The following is a 26822-nucleotide window of genomic DNA, read 5'->3' on the forward strand; positions in this document are numbered from 1 at the left end:
CTTATCAGGTTGAGCCTCGAAAAATCAGTAAAATCCTGACAAATCAGACACATTGGCATCTCTGGTCTCAAGAGTCTTTACTGCAGCTTGGTTCGATCGACCCTCGAATATGCCTCGGCTGTTTGGTGCCCTTGCTACCAAAATGGCTTGGAACGTATCGAGGCCAGCCAGAAGCGTTTTTTTTTCGATTCGCTCTTCGGCACCTGAACCGATTGCCCAGCAATGTAAGAAGCACTCCAACTTAGCGTACGACCTTGAGGCTTGAGGAATAGTGATCTTCAGCTCTTTGCTCCTCTCCGGAGCTAATACAGCGCTAATTGGTGCAATAAGGACGTTTAACCGCTTCTCCGATGATTTTGATTTTGAATTATTCATAAGAAGAATCGTAAGTGTTTTAAGTATAGTGTAGGGTAAATTCCATGGATTTGTATACCTACCTCGAAAAATTCGGTGTTTCAGGACTCGGCAGGAATTGTGAAATTACCACATAACCATTTAAACCAGAAATCCAGGTTTTTTTATAGTTCAACCTAAAAGTGAAGAAACATTTATTTCATATTATGTCTTTTGAATTACTCTTGTTTGCTGTTTTGTTTTTCTTCTTCGTGTCTTCTCTTCTCAAATTTCATCTCTTGTTGTTGTTGTTCGGTTTTTGTTGTTACGGTTTTCTTGGTTGTTATTTTGATGTTGTTTGTTGTTTTGTTTTCTTAGTTAGTTTATTCTTCAACTTACTTTTTTCTGTTTTCTTGCGTGTGTGTTCTCTACTATTTTCGATTGTTTTGTTAGCTCAATATATATGTGTATGTATATGTTTTTGTTTTCTCTTCTCTCTGGCTTTAGAGTTCGGCGATTCCAAATTTTTCACTTCAAACATGTTGTCTCTGAAGCTGTAGTGTTTAATCGTTCTAATTTCGCTTCTCGTGTTTTTTTTGCTGTTGTTGCGTTTACACAATAATAGTTCTCAAACTGTCACCCAAAAACTTTCTTCCCGTTACCTCTTCCAGATGTTTCTCTGTTCTGTAGTTGATTTGTTTCGTTTTTTTTATTAAGTTATAGATTTTCTTCTGTTTTTGTTTAGCTCTAGCAAATTTGAATATTGATTTTTGGTTGTTGTCTTCCGTGTTTGGTTTTGTTGTAGGTTACTTTGTAAAGATCTGTTCTGATATAGGGATTTCTTTTTTGTTCATTTGTTCTGTGAATTTTTTTTCTGATGTGAGTTCTAATTTTCAAAAAGGGTTGTAGTAGGTACATGGATCAAATGATACAGGGAGAACAATTCGGCGTCAATTTATGAATGGTTTTAGAACAGCTTACAACTGGCTTAGAAGCTCAAAAATGGATCGAACCGAGAGAAAAAAAAGCAATAAATAACACCTAGATCGAATGAATAAGTAGCAGAGGTCCAATGAAACGTGCTCCCGAAAAAACTTTACCAATTGGTTTTTGGTTTACTATTGTTTTGTTTTTTATTCGTCCAATTCTATAAATACCAACAGGGTGAAAGAGTAATAGAGATTGTTGACTTTTTTTGTTAGCCATCTTTGTAAGGACACTGAAAAATGTTTTTCCTCTTTTTGGATTTTCAAACTTTGTGTGGTTCACAAAAACGACGAAAAAAAATGGAAGTTGTTTTAGTATGTTTTTTTTTGTTTGCTTTGTTTATGTTTCTTACTTTTGTGTTGTTTTCTTTTTTTGTGTCTATCTTTTTTTGGTTTGTGTTTAAGTAGTAGTTCTGTCTTGATGTTCTGTTCTTGTTCTTAGTTCTCTATTCGTAATGATGTTATAAATTTTTTCTTCAATTTTCAAGTTTCTTTTAGCTAATGGTTGTTTTTTTTCTTGTTTTCTATTCCTCTTTATACGAAGGATTCATTTTTTGTTTGTATCTTGTCCACTAGATGATTAACCTCGTTTTTTTCTTAAATGTATCTGATTTTTTTCAAACTTTTGTTGTTTTAAGGTAGTAACAGTTTTTTTTTGTTAAACGCGTTTGCTTTCTGTTTGTTTTAAATAGATAAAAGAGAGATTTTTCTTGGAAAATTTGAAGAAAGAGTGTTGTTCGATTTAGAGTTGCTCTATTTTTTTTCGCGCTGGCGGAAACAAACACACGACAAAGGTGAAAGAGAAAGTAAGTAAAACTTGGCATTCGACGAAAGGTTGCATGCTCTATTTTGTTTTGTTTTTTGCTTCTGCTTCTTTTTCTTTTTAATTGTTGTTTGTGTTTGTGTGTAGAATTCTTGTGTAGCCTTAATTCTTTTGTTCGTTTAATAGTTTTGTTTTTTTTTCTCTAGCGTAACAACAGGATGGTTGATCCTTGGCTTTTGCTTGATATCGATATATAAAAAAAAAAATGCAAGTGTTTGGTGGGAAAAAATGTTATATATTTTTTTCTCTGTTCGCGGGGGTGCTGGCCGATTTGCATTGGTTTGTTTGTTTGTTTCAATGGTCATCACACAATTTATTAATAGTTGTTGAAAAGACCTTGGAGGGGTCGATCGAGAAGGGTGGAAATGTCAGATAAAATTCGTTGCTTATTTTTTCAATGATTGACGACGAGTTACTTGTTTCAAATTTGGTGCACCTTTTGAGGGAATACGAAAGGGAAGTTAGCTTTTTTTCGAGGGAATGGACAAAGCTCGGCCAGCACCCATGTAGCTAAAAAAACTTCCAACAAGACTCGTTCCTTCCCTTCCACACTTCCTAACTGGTGGCGACTTTTAGAGGACTCACAACGGCTTGTAGGCCCCACTTTATTAAAGTGTTACGAGCGCGAGAACTGTTTAATCGCTCCTAAAAAGTCCGCCCTCCTTCGATCGATCCCTACCAATCAAAAGTCGATTATTCATTTTAGCAGACTAACAATGGCAATGGAAATTGTTTCTTTCCAAGCCGTCTGCTCAACACACAATAGAGATGAGACTTTGCTTCTTGTATGCACGCGGGCTTATGAACTCTTTTGAGCATATCACTCACACAGATGCCTTACACGTGGCAGAAGATTTTTTAAAGTCGCTTCAAAAAAACTGCGCTATCAAAAAGTGCTGCTTAACCGTTTTGAATAAAAGCTGTTTTCTTGTGTGCTGTATTATGGACACACCCCTCGTTATGCTTTTCTGTTGTTTTCGGTTGTTGTTGTTGTTTCTTTCTTTCCCGAGAGAAGAGGCAGGTCAATTTGCGCGGTCAGTGAAAATCGGTTACTCCACAAAAAATATGGTTCGAAGGCCTCACCCACACACACATCTACACATTTTTATGTACTCTAGAGAGGGGTTTATTCAAGTGGTTTTTGATTTCGGTCATTTCTTTCAAGTTTTGACGGATCTCTGAAAAACATCACTGCAAAAAAGATTTCCGATTCCAAGTTTTTTCTACGTTTTTACGTTTGCTTCGAGATTCCTTTATGATAAACTTCGTTTTATCCCTTGTTTCGATTTGTTTTGCTGTTTTTTTCCTTCTAATGTTTAATACGTTTTTCGGTTTTGGATCTTGTTTCATATTTCAATTTCTGTTGTAACTCTTTCTCCTATCAAACTTTCCCATTTTAGATAAATTATTTTAAAGATAACTATAATAATGTTGAAACAGTTTACATTTTTGCTTGCTTTGCGGTTTAAATTTTTTTTATATGCTCGACGTACGCTGCTTTTCGTTTGTGTTACATTTATTAGCATTTTTGTGTTTTTCATGTAATATTAGAGTGGTTTTTTTTGTTCATTGATTTTTTGGTGAAAGTGCTTCACTTATACAAACTCGATTGTGGTTGTTTTTTTCTGTGTTGGTGTATTTAACCGATTGTTAAGCTTACTTGTTATTATTATTCATTTGGATGTATTTGATAATTGTTTTGCTTACTCTTTACAACTAACAATATGTGTAGTAATGCAATCATCAACGACGAATGAAGATCGCGTAGCTGCGCGCTGCCTTATTTTATTCGATAGTGCCGCGTATTGTTGTAAACAATCAAATCAGGACATCTTTGTAGTAAATTTGGATATACCATATGTATAGACAACGTAGAGTTTCAACGACTTTAACCTATCGAAAACGATACAATTAATAAAAATAACATTCATGTTCTTGTTTTTACAGTGACAAATCTGATCTACGCCTTTGTATTTGTGAATTTGTAGTGTGCCTTCTCTTGGAATCCTTTTCAAGTCTCACTCTACCAGTGCAAAGCTCTTAGAAAATGTGTTTGTGTGTTGTAGGTCTCCTATACCCTTTACAAATTCTTTTTTCTTAATTAGGATAGGACTAGAAAAATACTTCTGATACGTCCATTTATACATTTCGGTCTCTTCAATTTCTAATTCTATCTCCCATTAATGCTCAATGTTCATATCCTTTTCGATTATTTGCTTTCATCCTTCAGTTCTTTAGTTGGGTTTGCAGAATTTTTCATTGAATCTCGTATTTTTCTTTATCCTGGCTTCAAAATTTTTTTCACTCTATTTCCTTTGTTCTTACTCTAAAATCAATAAAAATTATTGGAAAAAAGCCTTTAACACGGCTCAACCATGACTCAATCGAAGTGATTAAATTCTTCAAAATATCTTATCTGATAAATACTTCACCTTTATTGCTTCTTTTCCATTTCTCTCTTCGGCCATCCAAATCTCGAAAACATTCCAACATTTCCCTACAGAAAACTGGGACATCATCTCGGACCAACAAGACTTCCTCGGAAACCAAATTTCTTCAAATCAAAGTTCTTTCTTAACAAGAAGCTGCTTCCATCCAACACGAATGTTTAACGACTCCATTTACACGACGACGCTGAAGTGAAGAGATGGTGGACACTCACGAAAGGTCATCATCAATTGGTTGTTCAAAGTGTTCTTGATACCGTTTCTCAATCGGGCACCAGTACTCTTGAAACCCTGCAAGAAATTGCAAACAAAAACTGAAACAACTTTCACTCGACAAAAGGCGAAAGAAAACACAACACAATTTTTGGTTGTTTTTGAGATGGTTTTTCTTAGCTTTCTGTTTTCGCTCGTTCGGAACACGACTATAAATTACGATTTGCAGAGTAGTAAATGGTAATTCCAGTTGTCTGTCTGTGTCTGTTGTTAAGTATAACCATTACAATTATCTTTTGTTTTGTATTTTTTGTTTTAATTTTTGCTGGGTGTTCTTTTTGTTGTTTAATTTATTTTGTGTAACTTTTTGCTGTTATAAGTTATAGAGTCACTACATGTTTTTATTTTTTGTTTTTGCAGAAAACTACGCATATGCCAAGCAGGATATTTGTTGCCTCAATCGATTGGTTGCATTTTTTTTTTGTTTCAGAAAAAAATCTGGAGAATAACGCAGGTTCATCTTCTTTTCATTCTTCATTTAAAGTGGAAAATGTATCATATATTTATCATGTAACTCGCTTTCTCAAAATCTATTTCGTCCTTCCATCGAATTTGCCTTTCCTTTTTTGTGTGTCTTTAGTAGAGCATTCAAACTGTGATTTAAGAAAAAAAAAACGTTGGACATGTCATATAAATGGTAAAGATTTCGATACCCATGTTGTTTAAACGAACTTTCCAGGTGGTCTTGCCGGGTATAAGGGAATCCGTCCAGGACGAGAGTTCTACCCTCAACAAACGTCGATCGCGCCGCCGCCGCCGCACACTCACAACCAACCGAAAAAAGGCCCGGAATTCCGGTGCCCCACTGAAAACCGTTACAACAGCAGTGCTAACAAGTAAGCTCTATCTCTCGCTCTCTGGAATAAAACGGAACTGCGCGGGGTCGTCAGAGGCGTTCCAACAACGGTTCCAACTATTCTACGTGTATCGTCCTCCTGTCCTTCTCGAAATGCTTGGCAATCCCCTTTCTTTTCCTGCTGTAAGCTCTCTGAGCGGCCACCGGCGATTCATGTGAATTTGATGTTAATCTTTCTCTCAGTGTGTGTGTGTGTTCCAACAAATTCGTTCTCGCGTTCCGATTTTTTTCGCGTCTTCCCCGCCGTCGCCGTTATCGCTAGTGCGCGCCCCCGAACCTGAACCTCGTTTTGACCGTTTGACCTGCCTTTCGCTTTCGTTTAAATTTATATTTATATTTTATTTTTACAAAAATTTACACAAATAGATTAAGGATAGTGATTAACTTTAATTAATGTATCTGGTTTTTTCTCTGCTCTCCTCCGGTTTCCTTCTCTTCTCTTTTTATTTATCTTATTTAAAATTGTGTTGTTACAATTAATTTAAGTTATTTTTCCTTACTTGTTTTTTGCATTATTTTTGTCCTTTTTTCTTTCTCTCGTTTTTTTTTTTGTTTTTGTTTTCTGGTTTTGTTTTTTAATATTTAATTTAATGTTAATTTTTACTTTTTTCTCTTTTTTACTCATGCTTTTTTTTAAATCCATAGCAATAGCGTTGCGCAGCTGTTGTTGCGCGAGGCTACAGTCTTCTTTATAAACAAATAATAGAAAGGCGCAATTTTTCGACCTGTAGCAGCTCACTTCGATGTCATCATTGTTACGAATTCTGAAACGAGAAAATAGGAAGAAAAAAAAGTTAGTAAGTTGGTCTTTAGAAGAGAAAATTAAAAAACAGCACTGCACCAGTCAAGTTGTATCTGTAGAGATAATATTTTTTGTTGTTGGTCGATTATAGTCGTTTTGCCATTTTTATGGCAATCGCGACTTTAAATCAACGTGGCAGTTGGCGGACAAATAATCGTTCCTTAGCCTGCCGGAAGCCTTTATGTCAAATTTCAGATCATTCAGTTAATTCTAAGGATCGCCCCGCTACACGACGAACAAGTTTGTATGGAAAGTAGTAAAATTGAAGAAAAAAACTGAATTGTTCTAGCAAAACTGCAAATTTGACTTTTTACCTATGACTTTTACGCACATTACACATGCAGTACTCAGTTTATGTATCGAAAAGTCATTAGCAACTTTTTAAACTAGTTTACTCAAAAATGGGTGAACTTTTTTGTGTGTGCACGCAAGCAAAAGTTTGTTTACATGCTTAAAAAGTGTTGTGCAACCAATCTGTTTGGATTAGTTTTTTCATCTTCGCTATGGTTCGTATTGATCTTGAAACTAGAAAGAAAATTCTGCCCACTTTGTGCACTGAGCAAGGTGTTACCTACAATCAAATCGCAAATCAGTTCAAATCACACCACACAAGAGTAGAAAATATCATCGACAAATATCGTCCTTGAATTATCTGCCCAGATCCGGAAGAAAACCTGGTTCCAGTCAGCCCCAGTTGGATGCTAAAGTAGTCACTCATATCATACGTAACTGATCAGTGTCATCGTGTGATCTGGCTAAAAAGTTCCAAACCAGCATTGGGATGGATCGGAAAATCAAGGCCAGGAACTCCTTGAAGACGTACAAGAAGTGGAAGGTACCTAAGAAATCTGTAAAGCAAAAATCTCGATCAAAAACAAGCGCACGGAAACTTTACGAATGGATTCTGGACAACAGCAACAGATGTCGACCATTAAGAAGAACCCTACGTCAAACAGGATTCAGAAACGCTTCCAGGTCCACAATCCTACACGAAAACGACGGACAAGGGGGTGGATGACGCCGACTGCACGATTGCGATGGAAAAATTTGGGCAGAAGGTTTTAGTATGGCAAGCTATTGGCAAGTACCTGTGGTCTGCGGTCAAGTATTTTTTCACGAAAGGTACAATAAATGCTCAAGTTTACAAGGATGAATGCTGCCCCAAGCATCAGTATACCCCTCTCTCCAGGGCCGTAGGAAGAACCGACTCATGGGGGGGGTTTTGGTGACTAATGTTTACCTATGATTTTTTACTTAACAACTCAGGGATAAAAAAAAATTAAAACAAATTATGTTTGTAACTATATGATTATTCATTATTAAGTACTCATTAATATTTCACGTATGAAATGGTAACTTGAAAAAAGACACGAATGCCACAAGGATGGAAAAGTGTCATTGACAAAACCTTTAAAAAAAGTAGCTTTAGAAAAGTGGTCTTAGCCTAAAGGGTGAGCTATTTTTTATTTATTAAACCTCTAAAAACAAAATATGAAATTTGCTTCCATCGATGGATAACTTTTTTGAATTTATTTAAAAGTCTTTTAGATCAAAGGTTTATGATTTGATCATAAAATAAGTTCTTTTTAGGGTAGCCCTCAATTTCTTAAAAATAAACTTATTCAATACCCAAATCAAACAAGCCCAATCTTCTAAACTCTTTTGCAAATTCCAAAATTCTAACCTTTGATGAAAATAAATACAATTTTCCAAAAAAAAAAACAGGAAGAGAAAAAAAATACGAATCAAATTTGCTTGATGCAAATTTGAACTAAGTTTATGATTTTAGTTTGGAATTTGGCTTTGAAAAAGCTACTATATTAATAATGTTAAACAATACACCATGAAAATAAAAAAAAATGTGCAGATTTTTAAGTTATCTCAGGTTCTTGTTCAGAATGGGGGTAGGCTTTAGGATTGTTCGATCTTCTGGAAAAGATCGATTCCTAAGATCGATTCAGCAGAATTGTTCCAGGATCGATCCCCCTAAAAAATCGAAGGTATAGGATCGATCTCTGCAAGATCGATCTTTCAATATTTGATAAAGATAGGAGTAGCCTGAGGGCTGCTTTATGCTGAAAAAAATAGTGAAAGACGATAAAAAAAGCTCATATATTCTAAAATCAAAAATATATGTTTTCAAGTTTAATATCAGAATGTTTAACTTTTCATTACTTTGATTGAGTATTTATGACATATCAAAACCAGAACAAATAAATGCATTTCTCCATTAATCATGCTTTCAAGTTCAAATTATAAGACAGGAATAAGTCTAAATATTGTAACTCAACTGATTAAAACAATTCAACCATTTTAAGTTAGTTCACTTGGTGAAATGCTCATTTTGGAAAGGTTACAGATTTTTAATTACGCTAGTGTTTTCAATGCCATCAATTCAGCCACAGGTCATGGTACAAAAGTTACGTGTTCAGCTATCATCTGGAAGGCTCAAGTTCAATTCTTCAAGCATTTAAAATTTTCAAGTGAAATTTTCAATACGAGTTTTCAGATGCAATATTAAAATAGTGATTTGAGGAATGTAATAGTTCGAATGTTGATATAAAATGAACGCTTTATTTTTCTATGAATACTTTTTATTGTAGTCTCATTCAAAAGCTGAACAACCTTCTGCCGAACATCGACTATTAAACTTGAATGTTTCGATAAGAACTTGAATCTTGAGCTGAGTAAAATGCTATGGATGCTTTATTTAATGCTGAGTAAGCTTTCAAGCGACCGTTCTATGGAACTTTCGATTACTTGAGCTTGCGATAAAACGTTAGGTTTTCAAATGTAAAAGCACTGTCTATTAAGTCGGCAAATTAGGCAATGTAGTACCAAAGATGAAAAACAAGTCTTTCTAATGGTGCAGATATCAAAATTCGGCATGAAACTGAAAACTTTAAAATCTGCAGAATAAATAGAATAAAAAGCTTCAAAAGATCGAAAGATCGGATCGAAAATAAACCGATTTAATCGATTTTTCTAAGGGTAAATAATCGATTAAAAAAATCGGAAATTTGAGTTGAAAAGATCGATCTCGCAAAGATCGATCCAAGATCGACCAATCCTAGTAGGCTTAATAGCGGCACGTTATCCAAACATACGGGAAAATTGTGCCTGAAACAGGAAATATTTTTCATAAAGAATAAATGTTTGATTTTTTTTAAATATAATTTGGAATATTTTGCATGAATCAAAACTTAGAAAATTAATTCAAATTCTATTTTATATTTGTGATTTTCAGCTGAATTGTGTGTACATACTAATTCTGATTAAAAACTTTGAAATCTGGAAATTGAATTGACAATTTTTAAAGTTAATGTTCTCTTGAATTTCTCAACAATTTTATGTTGATTGAGAAATGCATTCACAAGCTGAATCTTTTTCTGAATTTTAAATCTGAATTTAAACCTGAATCCAAAAATTAAACTTTGAATCTGTTTCTGAATTTCTATACGATTTTCGAAATGTACAAAAAATACGATTTAAGAATCTTAATTCCAGATTAGAATTTCATGAGCCAAATCTTAGAGCCCTCATTCATGGATCTATTATTGAAATTCTCTAGTCCTACTTTAATCTTAATTCATTATTTCAATCATTTATTTTTAATCTGTTTTATGAATCTGATTGAAAATGAGAATTTCTAATGATGAATCTGAATCTGGTTTTCAATTTTGAATCGCCTCTTAGAAGCTTTTAATGTTGAAATTTTGTGTTAGAAAAAAATTTAAGAACTTCGAATTTGAATATAGAACAAATCTCTTCTTTTTCCACATTCGGAAAACTATTATCAAAATATTGAAAATGCATTTGATCTTCGAAAAACATGATTCAAATTTCATTTGAATGCAAAACCGAAATCGAACACGGGTTTCCTACTTTCTTATAATTATTCGAACTGAAAATCAAGAATCCCAAGCTTGATACACCATAAGAAATACGAAAATATGTAGAAATACAATTCTGGTTATAGGAATATGGAACCAGAACCTCCAAAATGGGTTAAATTTAAAATTTAATATTCAGACCTGAATTTCTATGATGAGGTTGCCAAGATTGGCCCGGATATTTATTATTGAATAAGGGAAAAGTCCGATCCGACCCGATTGCCCAGATTTCATTGGAAATGCCCGGATTTTGCCCGGGATTGTCCTCATTCTCATTCTCAAATGAAACTAAGAAAAAAAAAACAAATAGTATTGTAATTTTTTTTATGTGTTCAACATTTTTGCACCAAGTTTGAAAGAATAATCATTCTAGATTTTTTATGGGTAATTTCTGGGTTTTGACCAAAATTGCCCGGTTTTGCCTGGATTTGGTCAACAATTTTTAAATCGAATACACGGATTCAAAACATTTGTTCGGCCCGGATACATGCTGTAAAAAAATCTGACAATCTTATTCTATGCACAAGTGAGAAAATTTTGAAAAACGGTAGCAGAATTTTGTACTTGAAACGGGTTTTTGAGGTTTTTGTATTAGTTTTTAGTCCAGATAATTACTCTTGAATATCTTTGCTCTACTATCATAATTTGAATATGAATTTAAAATTTTGAGTGTAGAGTAGAATACCTCGCTTGCTTTTTTGGACACTCATGGGGGGGGTTTAACCCCCAAAACCCCCCCCGTTCCTACGGCCATGCCTCTCTCATCTAACATCCAATTCGTCGAGAAAAACATCAATCCACCATATTGTCAATTGTGAACAAAATCTTTAGGAAGGAGGGGACAGTTTCTCAAAGCATGGAAGTATGCGAGAAAATTTCGAAGGCAGCATCTAGAAAAAGCACAAAAGCTACTGTGCAGAACCTGATGGAAGGCATTTCATCAAAAATCGGACCAATTCCAGAGAAGTTCATCAGATCATGAATCTATTTGAAGGTCGTCGAACCGAAAGCCAATGAAAGATCGTCGGTGAAGTTGAAGGTCATCGGACCTGAAATCTATTCAAAGGTCGACCAGGAATCCATTAGAAGGTCTTCAGATCCGAGACAAATAAGATCGGTGGGCCGAAGACACTGGAAGGTCATTCGACCAATTCAAAGGAAGGTCACCAGAACACGAATCCATTGAAGTTTCATCGGAGCAGAACCCCACTGAAAGGTCATTGAACCGATATGCCATGGTAACCTTTGGAAGGTCCTAAGATTAGATCCCAAGAAGATCATTCGAGAGAAGCCTTTCGGAGGTTATCGGACCATACACGATCAAGGCCAATGGTAACTCGTCGGACGGATTCCATTGAATTTCGTTGGAACAAGTTTCCATTAGAAAGTCGTCAGATCTGAGTCGCAGAAGATCTACTGGAACTCGTCGGAAGGTCTTCGCAATGGGAGCCGTTGTAAATGCCCCAAGCCGGACCTAGGAAAGGTCGTCCAATCGTGGTCATTTTTAGGTCGTCAAGCCAAAAGAACAGAGCCGAGTTATATAAAGATCGAAAAAAAGTTTGTCGTCGAGCAAGTCGAAAGGTTTTTTGAGCGAAACCAAAGGAAGCCTATGATTAATCATAATCAGCCTTAAATTCAGCAATTCTTTTAGATTGAAGATAGAAACACGGGAGGGTTAGAACTCGCCTAATCACGTTTGAACCTTCAAGAACCATAAAGCTTGTTTGTTGATAACATAAATGCTTATCCTATCTGAAAAGGACCCCCTTTTTTATTACCATCCGCTCGTTGCCCAGGTAATATTTTCCCTCTCGAAAGCCCAAAAATTTTGCGTCCAACTTTCGGACTTCTCAAGATTAGCATTAGTACCCCACTCGTCGTAACGTTCATCATCAAGAGGGTTCATCGGGTGGGTCGTTTATCGTGATCCTCCCAAGTTAGTAACAGCTAACCGTAGAGTAAAATCTAACGAACCATTTTTTTCTACAGATACCACCGAACATCTATTTAGATAAATGGACTTGATAGCACCCAGTTGGGTGGGAGAGCAACAATTACGGTGGTCCGAAATTAAGGAGTGGTGTGTTTCCAGCTATCCATCAGGTAAGTAGCATCGAGTTTCTTTCGCCATTTTCCCTCCAAAGTAGGTAAGTAGCTGAAAAATAAATCAACTGATGCATGATGGGCATGCAATGGTAAAATTTCAAACACTCACACACACCCTTTTCTGCGAAGGATTTTCCAAAGTGGGCTGATACACAACCGCCCACACCCTAACGGTGATGATTGTTTTTCCACCACCTTTTGCCACCATTAAATCCAGGCAAAAAGCGGGGATTCCCTGATTAGGAGGACTTTCCAGTCTAGGTGTGTCCGACACCGACGACCTCAGCTGACCGTGAACAATTTTAGCTTGTTTCACTTTTCGTTTATAACGAATCAAACGAAAAGAGGTAAAAAAGTCATTCCGTGGGTTAAAACAGCTCAAGCTTTGCAGTGGAATTTTGACCAATCGTTTGAATAATTGGATTGATTGGATTACACATGGTTGATTAGATGCTTTCATGTGTGTTTCCGAAAAAAAAAACAATTTTCAATTTCGACCAAGTTAATTGTAAATGATTTTTCATGTGCTTAGTTCAGTTGAAACCTTTTTTTGACGAACTCTGCAAGCTTTGTTTCACATGACTGAGTGGCGCTTCCGATTCGTAGTTTCATCATGGTCATTCGAATGATTTTTCCTAAACTAATCCCACGATTGATTTTCAGTTCGATGAGTTGATTCATAAATAGGATGTACATATCTGAATCTTCGGACTTTCTCATTAGCACTCCTTATTTTGCCTAAACAAAGGTGAAAATCTAGTCAATTTTAAGTGAGAAATCGTGGACATTGCTTCGATAGTATACATTCAGGCGTTTTCCTCGAAATAAGTCTCGGGTGCCACTCCGATGAGCATCACAGTTATGCTTGAATTGAGCTTTGAGACCTACACCAGCTGTGTCTCATCATATTTGACACCGGAAAGCGTGCCACAGCTGCACTCAAGTAGGTATCAAAAGCAAGGGCGGCACAACACTTGGCGACAAGCGAAGCAGTTAAAACACTTTCCCAGAGATAATAAAAACTAACTACTACTCCTAGTAGCTAGAATCTTACCAAATGGCGAGGCCGTAGCCTTCACCAACCAGTAAACGGAAACTTTATCCTTCAATTTGAAGGTGTTGATGCTACAGTCTTGCTGTTCTATTTCGCTTCGGCTAAATATTACTGTGAACTTTGGGTAACTCTTTCCCCGTCCGGGAAAAATACTTATAAACGACTCTTACGAAACACCATGGAGCATCCGCCCGTTTATGAGTAGCGAGCGGTAATATGTATAAAGTTTCATCCGAGGCACCATATGTGATGTGCTAGAAGCACAAAAAAAATCCGGGGCAAGCAAGTGCTTTCTATTTGTGAAGCTAGGAGGTTTATAGTTTCAACACCGGGAAAGAAACTCTTTCCGTTACTTTGTAACCCCACACATCGCTTCCTTCTTCCGATGGAAAGTTTTCCGGAAATGTTTGGTTTCGGCTCTTACAATTTGCTCAAAATTTTGCGGTTATCCTGCCTGGCTGTCTGGCTGCCTCGAAATGGTTCCGTTGAGAGCAAAGGGGTGCCTCAGCTGAACCTTGATGGAACGACGGAATTCATAATTAGTTTTCGAAACTTTCCATTACTTTGTTGTAGAAGGGCACGGGACCAGGTAATTTTTGCTCATGTTAGTTTGCTCTTTTGCTAAGGTATGTGAATCGAATGTGGATGGAAAAACTTGTTTATAAATGCAAATCAATTTACCGGAGATAAAAGGTCTGCTTACAAGTGGGATTATTCCAGCAAAACATGACATATGCAGGCAGAGTTGTAGGATGTTTCGTTTCTTTAAAATTAGCATTTTGAATTGTTATAAAACTTTAGGGTCTAATAATGGCATAGGAAGCAATTAAAATTTCACATTGAATGTATTATGAATCTAATATGTGATTTTAAACGAGAACTCGTTCGAAAGCAGAACATATTTCTCGGAGAATGTTCGATGCATCGAGAGGGAACCAGACCGAAAAACAGAACGAAAGCGGTGTTCACTGGTTATCGTCTCTCAATCTAAATCTTTTTAATATCCACGAGTTTAGAAAAGAACTCCTCTGCGTTGTATGCTCGCTGAAATTGCGTCACGTAGTCTGAAGATTTTGTTTGTCCCAAAGTGGGCATAAAACATTACTTGGGCAAGTCTTTTACGTCGCCACTTCGTGTTTATTGGTGTAACATTTTTCAAACATTTGTGAAAAGTATCTCCTGAAAAGCTTTTTAAACTTCCTACGATCTCAAAAAGGCGAAGGTAACATTCTTGCACTTCGGAGAAATCTTAATTTGAGAGATCAATAGACATCCTGGTGTCAACAGAAGTTTTTTGTATTACATTTAATCAAGTAAGTGTCGCGTTTAAGTCAATCGACATCCTTAAAAAAGCTTATCCAAATGCAATCGAGATCCAGAGTTGCATTTACCAAATAAATTGGCTTCAAATATGTTAGGAGTTTTTTCCACCAAGCAACATCAACTGGATGGGACACCACGCTACATTCCCGCGATTGTGGTTCCAGCGAAGTTCGTTGAAAAGCGCGCCTTCCAGCGTTCCATAATTCATGTGCCCATCTCATCACATCACATGCAGCCAACAAACGAACATAACGCGAAACAGTCATCATCAAAGTTCGCGCCCCGCTGGACAACTACATACTGGGGACTGTGTTGGGTGGATGCATTACCCATTTGATCCCATCCTCCTTTGAGGTCTATACGTATCATATGAGTAAGTCGATGATGGCACTGAATCAGGCTCCGAACAAAAATAGGGTCGTTATGCTAATATACTGCTAGCTATGACTGTTCCCCACACCACACAGTTGCGCTCCATTATCAAGTCCATTTCATTAGCCAAATGAGTTTCCAGCATGGTGGAGCGAAATTGCTTCCCGATGCTCAAACTATCTATTGCTCCTGGTGAAGTACAACTTGGTTGGGAAAAGTTGGTAGCTTTTGGTAGGAAGGAAGCGCGCAATTGCCCGGGAACAATTCCCTCACCGATAGCTCTGCTCTGATTGGTGAGCTTGGTTGGGTAGGAATTTCCCGACAAAACTTCCAACCATTATCCAAGGTCCTAATGCGCGGGTAGCCTTTTTTGTGGGCTCAAGAAACTACTTAACCGCACACCACAGCTTCCCTTCTTTCTTCAGTCGTCGATGGACGACTTTTCTCGGGGAGATAATGTCGATTTATCTGCCAATAGAGAATACCGGGAAAGCGCATCGTTAAATTAGCATTTGAGCGAAAATTGAGTCGTAAATCAATTGACTTTGTAATAGCGATGTGTAGGTCGGTCCACCACCCACACAGATGGGAGTGGGTTTGAAGGAGCAAAGTTTTCGTTGTCGATGAATGTGCTCTGTCGTACCATCGATGGACCCGTTTTTTATGATCTTCACTTTCTCGAACAAAGGTAGCTTCTTCCGATTGGCTCGTTGTTCTCCGATGATTGGATTGAAAAAACGGACAAGATCAAAGCGTCCTGGCAGGACGAAAATTCCTTCTATCTCGAACGGTTTTTTTTTTTGCAGCCGGAATGTGAGTTCACTTCCCTGGATGTGTAAATCAAACGAAATCTTTGTAGCCATCCATTATCCAGCTGATGATGACGATAAAGATGGTGCATCGGAATTGTTCTTAATCGATTTTTGGTGCATTCTTGATGATGGAATGTTTTCCAGAATTGCTTCTTAAATTGGCTTTTTGGAACTTTCGGGGAAACCTGAAGGAAAATAACTCATAAATTGTATTTTTTTTGGTAACTTTAAATCATACAGTAATGTCATTCTTTTCAGGGTTAAACATCAATCGAAATGTGTCAATTTGTAGGACAACAGATGCTGATCGCCGGAGGCAAATTATATGTATGAAATATAGCAAACGGGGGTTATGCACCAGCAATGGAAATCGTCAAAGGAAATGTTTATTTATTGTCTGGTTTCGCGAACTTTAACGAGCTTGTCAACTTGGTGTTGATAGCCTTGCGCGATCCATTCCCCGAGGGGCTACCAGATGAGCGACTCAGACGTTCACATTCAATTAATCCCCTCGCCATCGACGACAGTGATCGGAAGCTGATCGTTTAAACGAACTTCCAATCCAATCAATAAATAATAAAGATCACCATCATTCGAAGATGGGTGAGGACGCTTTGGGGCGATATTTATTTGTGTAATAATCAGCCGGCCATTAACTAGCAATGTATGCCAAGATTGCGAATCGGAGGAGAGCGACTTCATCTTGAAACAAAATAAAGCAAAAAAAAAGGAAACAAAATAAACAGGAAAGAGCGCTTCCTTGCATGTTTCCGTCTAGTGTGTGTTAAGTGCGTCAGCCGGCCCCCAGGGAGTGATCACTATTCCTATGAATGTACAATATGTAAGGCGATTGACACTACCTCTAGTAGGAGAATGTGGCTTGTTTCTTGTGTTGGTCCGGCCGGTCACATTTGCGAAATTTCGCTCGTTGTTTTGTCAATTAGCACCCAATATCACGTGCTTCAAACGTTTCGATCGTTTCGACCAGACATTGTAGACTTGTTGTAGTAGTATCGTTAGTCGAATGATCTTTGCAATTACGTTATACATGTATAACTTAGTAGCTAATTGCACAAGACAGGCAGATGTTAGTCGGGGACAAACCCTGACAAAAATAAGACTCTCATAGGTCTTTCTAAGTCTGGTTAAGGAACTTCTCCTTACACATTGACGAATGTTTAATACAAAACCTGTTGATATTTACTATTGATTTAGCTCTCCCGTGATAGAAGGCAAGTCAAGTGATAAACAAATTCGTGGGGTAGCTATTTTTAGTTTTCACAGTACACTGCTAACTAGTCTTATCTACTAGCACATATCGAACTCAATCTACAACAGAACTTTATTTAACTCATCCTTGTGATTGTCTGACGCGATTCAAAGTACCTCAATTTGTAACAAATAATGATTCACCGACTGATTTTCGAGAAGGCGTGGCAGAATTGATGATGTGACCAATTCAATGAGCAATTCATCTATAGTGCGATCACGTAACACCAGTCAGGCAGGCAGTTGCCGGTTCTGATGGTGGTGTCACATGAACAAGAACAACCATACGGAATGAGAGGATTCCTTGCAATAAATTCCCATGTAACCCATCATTGCAAACAGCCACATGTAGTAAGTAACAAAAAAAAAGTCACATCTTGATCCCGACCAAAGTTGGTCGTAACTGAGACACAAACATCCCACATCCCCAGATTCACACATCCATACTTGGGGGGGAGTCGTCAAAGAACAGAAAATAATATAACACGTGGAAAAGATTATCTCATCAATTCGAGATCGCCCGAGCTGTTGTACCATCCATATCCATTCCCGGGCATACCCGACAAAGGAGTATCCCGTTTTCAATAAATCAATGTCATTCGAAGCTTTATACCAGAGACAGAGAAAACGGATAAGCCGGGAGGAAACATGACCATCGAACAATCAACTTCCTCAAATTTTATCCATCGCACACAGGGGAAAACGATGTAAAAAGGTGATCAAAATTGTTTACGCCAAAACGGAGCGTTTTAGACCCATAGTGTCTTCGGGACATTTTACCTACATTCAAAGCACTTTAAAATGAGCTTTTGATAAAAATGATTAAATCACCTAGCAGTGAGATAGAAAAATTATTTTTTGTATTTTTCATTTTAGAGTACTTATGTCTTTGGCAAGTTTTTAGATTGTAAAAAATGTAGCAATTTTGTTGAAGACGTCAACATCGTAGAAGCTAACCCAAAAAAGTTAGAAGGGTTCAAAATAAAAAAATATTTTTTTATCAAAATTTTCAGTATTTTAACGATATCTTTCCAGGCCGAGCTTATTCGAGCAAGATATGTTTGAAAGAGTTTTGAGTCACTTAAAATCAAATAGTTTTGTGGAACATACTTAATAAAAATATCCAGACTGAAACGAGTTAGATTGGAAAAACTGTGAAAAAATAGCTGTTTTCGAACACCTGTATCTTTCTAGTTCGGTTGAGTTCGGTTAATTTTTTGGTTGCATTAGAATCAGGCAGGTTTCAACGTAGTAAAAACATAGAGTTTACAATGTTATGTTGTTTATTTTGTAGCTTTATAAATGATTAAAGTTAGCTATTTTCAAGGAATCTAGAGGATTTTTTTTTGCATTTAAAATTAGCTAACCGAAAAACAAATTCATCAAGTATATTGTATTGTAAGCGGAAAGGTAGATGATAAGGTTCGTCAATGGAGGCTTAAAAACGTCATACGCGTGCGAGAGAATGATTTGGCTAAAATCTCACCAAAATAAAAACGGTTGCTAATTGTCAGTTTAAACAAACCTGGAATTTGTCCTCTAGATTCCTTGAAAATAGCTAACTTTAATCAATTATAAAGCTACAAAATAAACATCTTAACGTTATAAACTCCATGTTTTTATAACGTTGAAACCTGCCTAATTCAAATGCAATCAAAAAAAGTACCGAACTCAACCGAACTAGAAAGATACAGGTGTTCGAAAACAGCTATTTTTTCTTAGTTTTTTCAATCTAACTCGTTTCAGTCTGAATATTTTTATTAAGTGTGTTCCACAAAACTGTTCGATTTTAAGTGACTCAAAACTCTTTCAAACATATCTTGCTCAAATAAGCTTGGCCTGGAAAGATATCGTTAAAATACTGAAAATTTTGATAAAAAAATATTTTTTTATTTTGAACCCTTCTAACTTTTTTGGGTTAGCTTCTACGATGTTGACGTCTTCAACAAAATTGCTACATTTTTTACAATCTAAAAACTTGCCAAAGACATAAGTACTCTAAAATGAAAAATACAAAAAATAATTTTTCTATCTCACTGCTAGGTGATTTAATCATTTTTATCAAAAGCTCATTTTAAAGTGCTTTGAATGTAGGTAAAATGTCCCGAAGACACTATGGGTCTAAAACGCTCCGTTTTGGCGTAAACAATTTTGATCACCTTTTTACATCGTTTTCCCCTGTGTGCATCGTTTGGAAGGGGAACAAGCCCCAAAATTTATTGACGAAAATCAACCATATAACCTATAACGTATGTATGTTATTTGGGCGAGCCCACCCTGCGATAAGTATTCATCCCTGAAGGATAAATCCATCATTTCGGGAACATTTCATTGGGTTGTTGGGTTTTCAGAACAAGGACTGCGAGCGAGTGACTTTATTTATGCAAAGGACTTTTTTTGTGTTTGGTTAAGAATAAACAAATTAAAAATAATATATGAACGTTTGATGCTTCATCTCATGTCTTACGACTCACTTCTCTAGTCTCATTTTTCATATCTCACGTCTTGCAGCTCACTTCTCACGTCCCGCTTTTTAGCGTTATAATTAAGTATTTGTGCTTGTTTAATTTTAAGCGTGTAGTGATTGGGTTAATCTGAGCCAAAATTCAGTGTTCTGAATTAAGAATTTGGAATGTCAACATCGTGGCCAGAAAAGGCGCAAAATTGTACGGCAGAGATCGTTCCAGTTTCGTGCTATCCGTTCATCCAAAAAGCTGTTGCTCGTCGTAAAGCACCGGACCGCTCCGCTTCAGCTGATTGCATGTGAGCGAAAAAAGTCGGTTAACACGAACCGGACGTTAATTCTTCCCAACTCCCAGGCAACGGAAGAGTTGAAGGCGACAATATCCTGCCACGAGGTAATAGCCAAACCGAACAATATTAGCTCTGAGGTGGTAGTTCCACCTCCTCGTGGTCCAGGGCGGAAACGTGTCTGCATTTCTGGTGTATTGCAGGTGTACGGCTAAGAGAACTATCACTAAACCCACTAGAGGCCGTCAACGGGTCTGCTAAACCCGCGCGGAAGAAGTGGTGCACCCGTGTACTTAGGTACCAGTACTCGGGTGTGAGAGTGAGGGTCCAACACATGTTCGGGGGTCATGGCCCTGAAATGCGGACGTGACCGGAGGGAGAGCGATCGCCAACTCGTTTTGCGTTCCGGTGGGTATAGACCCGACTCGCAAAACGAGTAGATGCGCAAAGTGGTGGCCAATTGTGGGCCAATCACTTAGAGACGTGTTAAACACGTCAGTGTCAGTGACACAGTTTACCGGAGGTGTCAGGGTTCGACACGCGTTTCGGGAAGTATTACGCCTGAACCGCGAATGCGACCTGATGAGGGCGATCTACAGCTCGATTTACGCTTCGGGGAGTAAAGCACTCGACTTGAAAATTGAGTAGTTGCGCTGAGTGGTGACTTAGGTCAACACTACTTGAGAGTTCGGAGGAGTCTGAGTCCTACACGTGCCTTAGGAAGCTTGCCTCCTGACCCGCATTTTCGAACAGAGAAAGTGTCGTCGACAACTCGCTTTGTGTTTCTGGACTCTCTGGACTAGATCCACAAAGTTAGTAGTTGCGCTAAATGGGGACCTCTTTTAACACGATGAGATGTCGGGTCCTAACTCGTCAGAGGAGGGGTTGCGCATCAAGTTGTGTTAGAATGAGGTTTTTGCTGAAAAAGGATTCGGAAACGAGTATTGCCTTGGGGCGCATTAGCGCGAATTGACTCTAAGTATAGTGTGTCAAACAGTTCGAGGTGGGAACAAAGGTCAGTGGCCCCAGGTGACCAGATGGCGTAGGGGGTACAGTGTTCTTTAGCATTGTACCATGAGTCGTCAAATTGCACCCATGGACCCAGAGTAGCAAACTGGGGGGACGCGGTGGCGGCGCCCACTTGGTGAGTGAATAATTAGCGCTGCAGAAATTCTTGAGAAACAACGAACCAACGATTGTTCATCTATGTATAGGGCCGTTGTTTGGGATCATGAATCATTTTTTTTGCCAGTCGATTATGGTATACCTCAGCAAACCGAGCAGTGATACGAATGTTTGTGCGTCATAGATGTTCACAGTAAACGAAAATTACCGAGTTCGGTAATTTTTTTACCGAAATCCTAACAAGTGTAAATCGTTAAACTGTTCGGTAATTTTTTCGGTAAAAAATAAACGAACATCGGTAAATCGAATCTTCATTTACCGATGTTCGTTTATTTTTTACCAAAAAAATTACCGAACAGTTTAACGATTTACACATGTTAGGATTTCGGTAAAAAAAATTACCGAACTCGGTAATTTTCGTTTACTGTGTTGTCTTTGTAAATTGCGGCAGGAAACGGGCCCGTGAGTAGAAATTATGTTGAGCTAGGTTAGGTTTTCAATACGTCGTAAGAGTAAATTGTGATTTTATCTACGAAGTTTTGGGTTTTGCGAATTTGTGTTTTGGATAAGAGTTAGCCGCCGCCACCACTAACAAGTCAGTGGTGGTTAAGTTGTTTGAACTTCTATAGTCTCACATCTTTCATCCTACTTCTTAGGTCTCATGTCGCAGGTTCTAGATCTGATGTCTAAGTTATCATGTCCCAGGTCCAGATCTTAGAACTTAGGTCTCATGTGAGGTCTAAAGAGTAAAGTCTCATGTCTACGGTCTGATTTCCTCAGATCTCAGGTGCGGCAGAGATGCCATTGTGCTTGATTTTTCAGGATTTGCCTGATTTTTCGAGGCTCAGGCTGACAGCCTGATAAGCCATTGTGTTTCCCGATTTTTGAAAATAAGCCTGATTTTGCCTGATTTTTGTGAATGTGATGATAACGGGTAGTGAGAAACTGCATTAGATACCATTGCTGAAGTGAAAAATGTTAAGCGACGACCAAAAAAAAGTTCGTCACTTCGAGCGGAATTTCCGTTACTTTGATTACTTTGACATAGCTTGATTTTTATTTACACCAGTCCCTGAATTTTGAAAAAAAATGTAAGTGTTACTCTTATTCTTCCTTTATCCTATCATACCGCTATTTGCCATGAAAAGTAATTCTGATAAAATTTTCAACGTTTTAAAATCGTACTTTCTCTTTAGTGGCAAACCAGATAGCTCAATTAGTGGGAAGCATTTTGAGAATTCAAAAAGATTAATAATACATCACATTATTTAACAGGCCAAGCTTTATTTTGAAGAAGAACTACAATTGCTGTGAGGAATTTGAACTATACTATCTATTTTTCCTAAAATAATAGAAAATCATTTGATAACCCGGAAAATGGGTTAAGGGGCCAAAAAAAGGATACTTTCGGTCATAATGTTCCATTTTCTACTTTGAATGGTGAATTTTATTATTCTTAGCAAGATATATCCATAGAGCACTGGTTCTTATCCGGTTCGAAGGACCAAATGTTCAGTAGTCAGGATTTTGACTTTGCTAAAATATAAACATGTACCAAGCTCTTACTAACAAGACGTTTAAAAAGAAAATAAGTAAATTTGATCAAATAATACATGAATTAGCAGAACAAATTTGTCAAGGATACCACAAGATGAGATGGCCGTACATTGCTATGGAATAAACTAATAGATTACCGACTTATCCGAGTGATACTCAGAAAGAAAATTTCTGCGTTTTCTCTGAAGTAATTCTTACATTTTAACCTTTTTTGTGATTGTTTTTTTTTCGAAGATACTAGCCCGCAGAATCCAGTCAGGACTGGAAATAGACTTATTTATATCCGGTTCGAAGGACCAAACTTCAAATTCTGCACTATAAACTGAGCAAAAAACCTCTTGGACTTATAGAATCTGATGTTTGGATTAGAAGGACGAACTAATTAAGGATACAACAAAATGAAACTGTTGAACATTGCTATGGATTTATTCAACAGATCAACGGATTACCTAGGTAAAAATTCAAAAGAAAATGTGCTCTGCGTGTTTACTGTTTCTTTTTCAATGTCTTGATCCTATTTTGTGAAAGATTGGAGATATTTATGTAGTCCGGAGGAACTGAAAATACACTAATTATGATCCGGTTCGAAGGACCAAATTTAAAATTCAGCGATTTAAACCAACAAAAGAACTCTGTTGGGACCAGTGATTGAAATGTCACCAATTTTCTCATCAGAGGCTCTCAAAATACACCCTTTGAGGCCTCGTATAGCTATACAGGAGACGATACATATACATTCATCAAATCCCCCCCATGAGGAGGATCTGCTCTGAGAGACACTATTCGTTTGCTGCCCCGAACGAACTCTCTCATCGTTCGGTTGCTACATGATGCATGAAGAAGACGAGGCACACATACTCATTTACGTTATTGAATTTGATGGACTCAAGCCGATAGCTGTCGTTGAGGAGAACATCTTCAACCTCGCCGCAAAAGTTGAAGCAACAACGACAACAACCAAACTTATTGCATTGCATAGGCCCGCAACGTATAGAGCAAGGAGGGGGGAGGAAAAAGAAACGAAAAAACTTGCTGCCTGCGTGCGGTTGCTGTGCAATAATAGCAATAGCAGAAAAACCTCGGGTATTCGATCGAGGCACAAACGAGGAGACTCGGGTTTGCTGTGCCTTTTGAATTCGGTTTCCTCAAGAATGTAACAGGAGATGAGTGAGAGCCATTCGTTTGGTTTTTTGGATTCGCTGCCTCGAATGTATATTGCTTCGTGAAGGCGGGCCATGTTGAGAGCGTATGCATCATCGGTTTTGTCCTTTTCGCTGCCTCAAAGCAACCTTTGCTTCCGAGTAAAGCGTTGAGCGAGAGAAGGTTGATCAATTCATTCTCATCCAAATACAACCACTGGTTGGGACTTCATCTGGATTTTGACCGAAGTTAGAGTCCAAAACATTTAGAATTTGTTCGTGATTAATTTCATATGTATTTAGTTCATGTTTGAAGAAAAAGTTGGTCGCTATGGTAACGAATCAGTTTGTTACAGTGCAGTTTACTAACCCGGAGGAACGGCTGGTAGCTTAAGTCAGGGGTTGTCGTTATGCATCGCTAGAACTGCAAAAAGCCGCATCCCCTAGAGATGGAGAGCAAAACCAGTTTTTTTTCTGGGATTTTTTAAAAGACACGAAAGAAGTCTAGCAACCGAACCAATAAGCAGAATGCGGTGGCCACATCACGCGCCAGAATGCTGTACGCTAGAATGTTTTAACCAAGCACCTATCTTTTCACAGCGTCTAGCTTAAGGTTGCCAGATTGGCAATAAAATTTAGGAAAAGTCCGGTTCGGCCCGGATGCCCGGGTTTATTCTAATTTTCATTCTCAAATCACACGTAAAATACAAATTGTGTTGTAAAAATTGTTTGTTTATGGGTCCAAAACGAAATTTTTTGAGCAAGTTTCAGAAAAATAATCATGAAAAGTATTTTGAAAGCCTGAAATACAGTTTAAAATATGCTGATAAATTTTGATGAAAACATTTTTTTCCAAGTTGTTTTGCTTAATTTTTGATGAGTAATGGCTAGGTTTTGACCAAATTTGCCCGGATGTTGCCCGAATTTTGGTCGAAAATTTTGATATCAAATGACCGGATTTTGCCAGATTTTTTGATAATGTAGCCTGGATTTATCCGGCCCGGATACATATTGAAAATTTTTTGGAAACTTTAATTTTGCTAGATTCAAATTTAGCCCTGGTAGAATTACTGACCGATTTAGGAAAAATTTAACAAAACCGGAAATCGAAGAGTTTTTGTCGATATTTAAAGGGACCTACTAGTTTGATCAGTGTTAAGTGTTGAGTTGATGAGTGTTGAGTTTTCAAAACATTCTGTTTAAGATAGGTACACCCATAGAAGAGGTTGCAAAAATCCAATGCCTATTTAGCACATCTCTGTGCCGATAATGCGCTGAAATGTGCACTGTGCCGAAGATGATATGTTTGAAAAACCGTAACTGGCATAAGGACTCGGCTCCCAACTAAAATGATCCATGACCACTACATTCAAGCAAAACAAGAAAAACATTTTATGGGATTTCGTTCCTATTGGATAATTCATCCCAGAAACAAGAAAATAAAAATATAAACCACAGCGCCCGTAGAGAGAATCGAACTCAAATCACCAACTATATGGTCTTGCCAGACCGACATCTTAACCAGTGTACTATTTGAGCTTCATGCAGGGAGAGGGATATTTGTCATAGGCACTCTGCCACCGATCAATCACAAAAGAAACGCACGACAGTGGCTTCCCGGCGTTTGGCCTCCTTTCAAGGTATTCATTTGTCTTGCGATGGAAACGGGAAAGGGAACGGGAGTGGAGGAAACGGGATACCCATTGAATGAGAACTGTGCTTTGCTTACTGCCTGCTATTATACACAGCTGCTAAAGCCGGGCAGCTTTGGCCGGTACTTGTTTGCCGGTGAATTGAAGGAATATATTCTTGTTGCTTTTGCTACATACACACGCACAGCTTAGCCGTGGTTGTTTGCCGGAGGATTGAAGGGATTGAATTAGAAGGATGTTTTTGTTGTTGCTTTTGCTACATTCACACGCACAGTGCTCGGTTCGCTGGCTGCCTGGTGTTGGCCGGTATTCATTTCCATCCTTCTTCGTCTTGTGATGCGATAGGGAGGGACGTGAAAGCGTTTTTATTTTGTTTCTTTCAGACATACGCAATTCGGTTAACTTGGGAGATTAATGCCGGTGGGAGCAAATCGAATCAGCACCGATCGCGTTATCTTCTTGTACCAATGATGCTATGTAATTGACTACACGCCATTGGCACAGAGGCTGAATTTTGGGTGTAGAAAAAATGATAAATTTTGGTTTAGGAATTAAAGTATTTCTAAAATCTATTCTGATCGATTGTCTTTATTATATGCTATTTTTTTTAGAGTTGTACACTAATCTATGAATGCGTAAAAAATTAAAATTTATCGAAAAAAACCCCTGAAAACCGATTAATCTTCTTTTCAACAAAAAAAAAAAAACCAGTCGCAGGTTGCTTATAGGGCTGGTCCATAACTCTGGCGTGATAGCACACGTTAAGAAAAGGAAGGAAGCCAACCGAGCTCATTCATCATCCCGAGATGCTGCTGGCTGCTGCACATTTGTGCAGCCGACCAAGTTCAAGCAACTGCTCCAACAACACCTAAAAATGTACATCACACAAATCGCGCAAAAAAAATGTGACACAATATCTGCCTTCGCACACCGCTCTCCTATTTTTAATGTGAATGTTCCACCAACGGCAGCAATGGTAGCAATAAAATCGCGATGGCAAAGGGATTCCTTTAACTTTTTTTTTGAATTTTTGTTGTTACAGACACCCACCACAAAAGTTGGCAACCGAAAAAAACCGAAAATTCAGTTGACAAAAACACAAATCCCACCCCAAGAAATGTGTTCGGGTTCCCTCAAACGATGTGCCTCTGCTGATGTTCGCCGGCGATCTGGGTGTGGAAATTCCGTTGTCGTTTGGTCAACAGAAACGAAACACCGACACCGGAACCGGCAATATTTGCTCTTGGCT

The 26822-nt window shown here is 37.8% G+C and overlaps 1 protein-coding gene across 1 annotated transcript in view; it reads right to left on the minus strand.

Annotated features, from left to right (window-relative positions):
- Positions 1-630: 630 nt before the first annotated feature.
- The window catches only part of LOC129749581 (calmodulin), a 118460-nt gene continuing 92268 nt past the window's right edge, over positions 631-26822 (minus strand). Inside the window, exon 4 of the mRNA XM_055744607.1 lies at positions 631-6482. Within this exon, the coding sequence (XP_055600582.1) occupies positions 6454-6482 (29 nt within the window). The 3' untranslated portion in view covers positions 631-6453. The remainder of the gene's footprint in view (positions 6483-26822) is intronic.

The sequence above is a fragment of the Uranotaenia lowii genome, chromosome 2 (assembly GCF_029784155.1).
Source record: "Uranotaenia lowii strain MFRU-FL chromosome 2, ASM2978415v1, whole genome shotgun sequence".
In the NCBI taxonomy this organism is placed as follows: Eukaryota; Metazoa; Arthropoda; class Insecta; order Diptera; family Culicidae; genus Uranotaenia; species Uranotaenia lowii.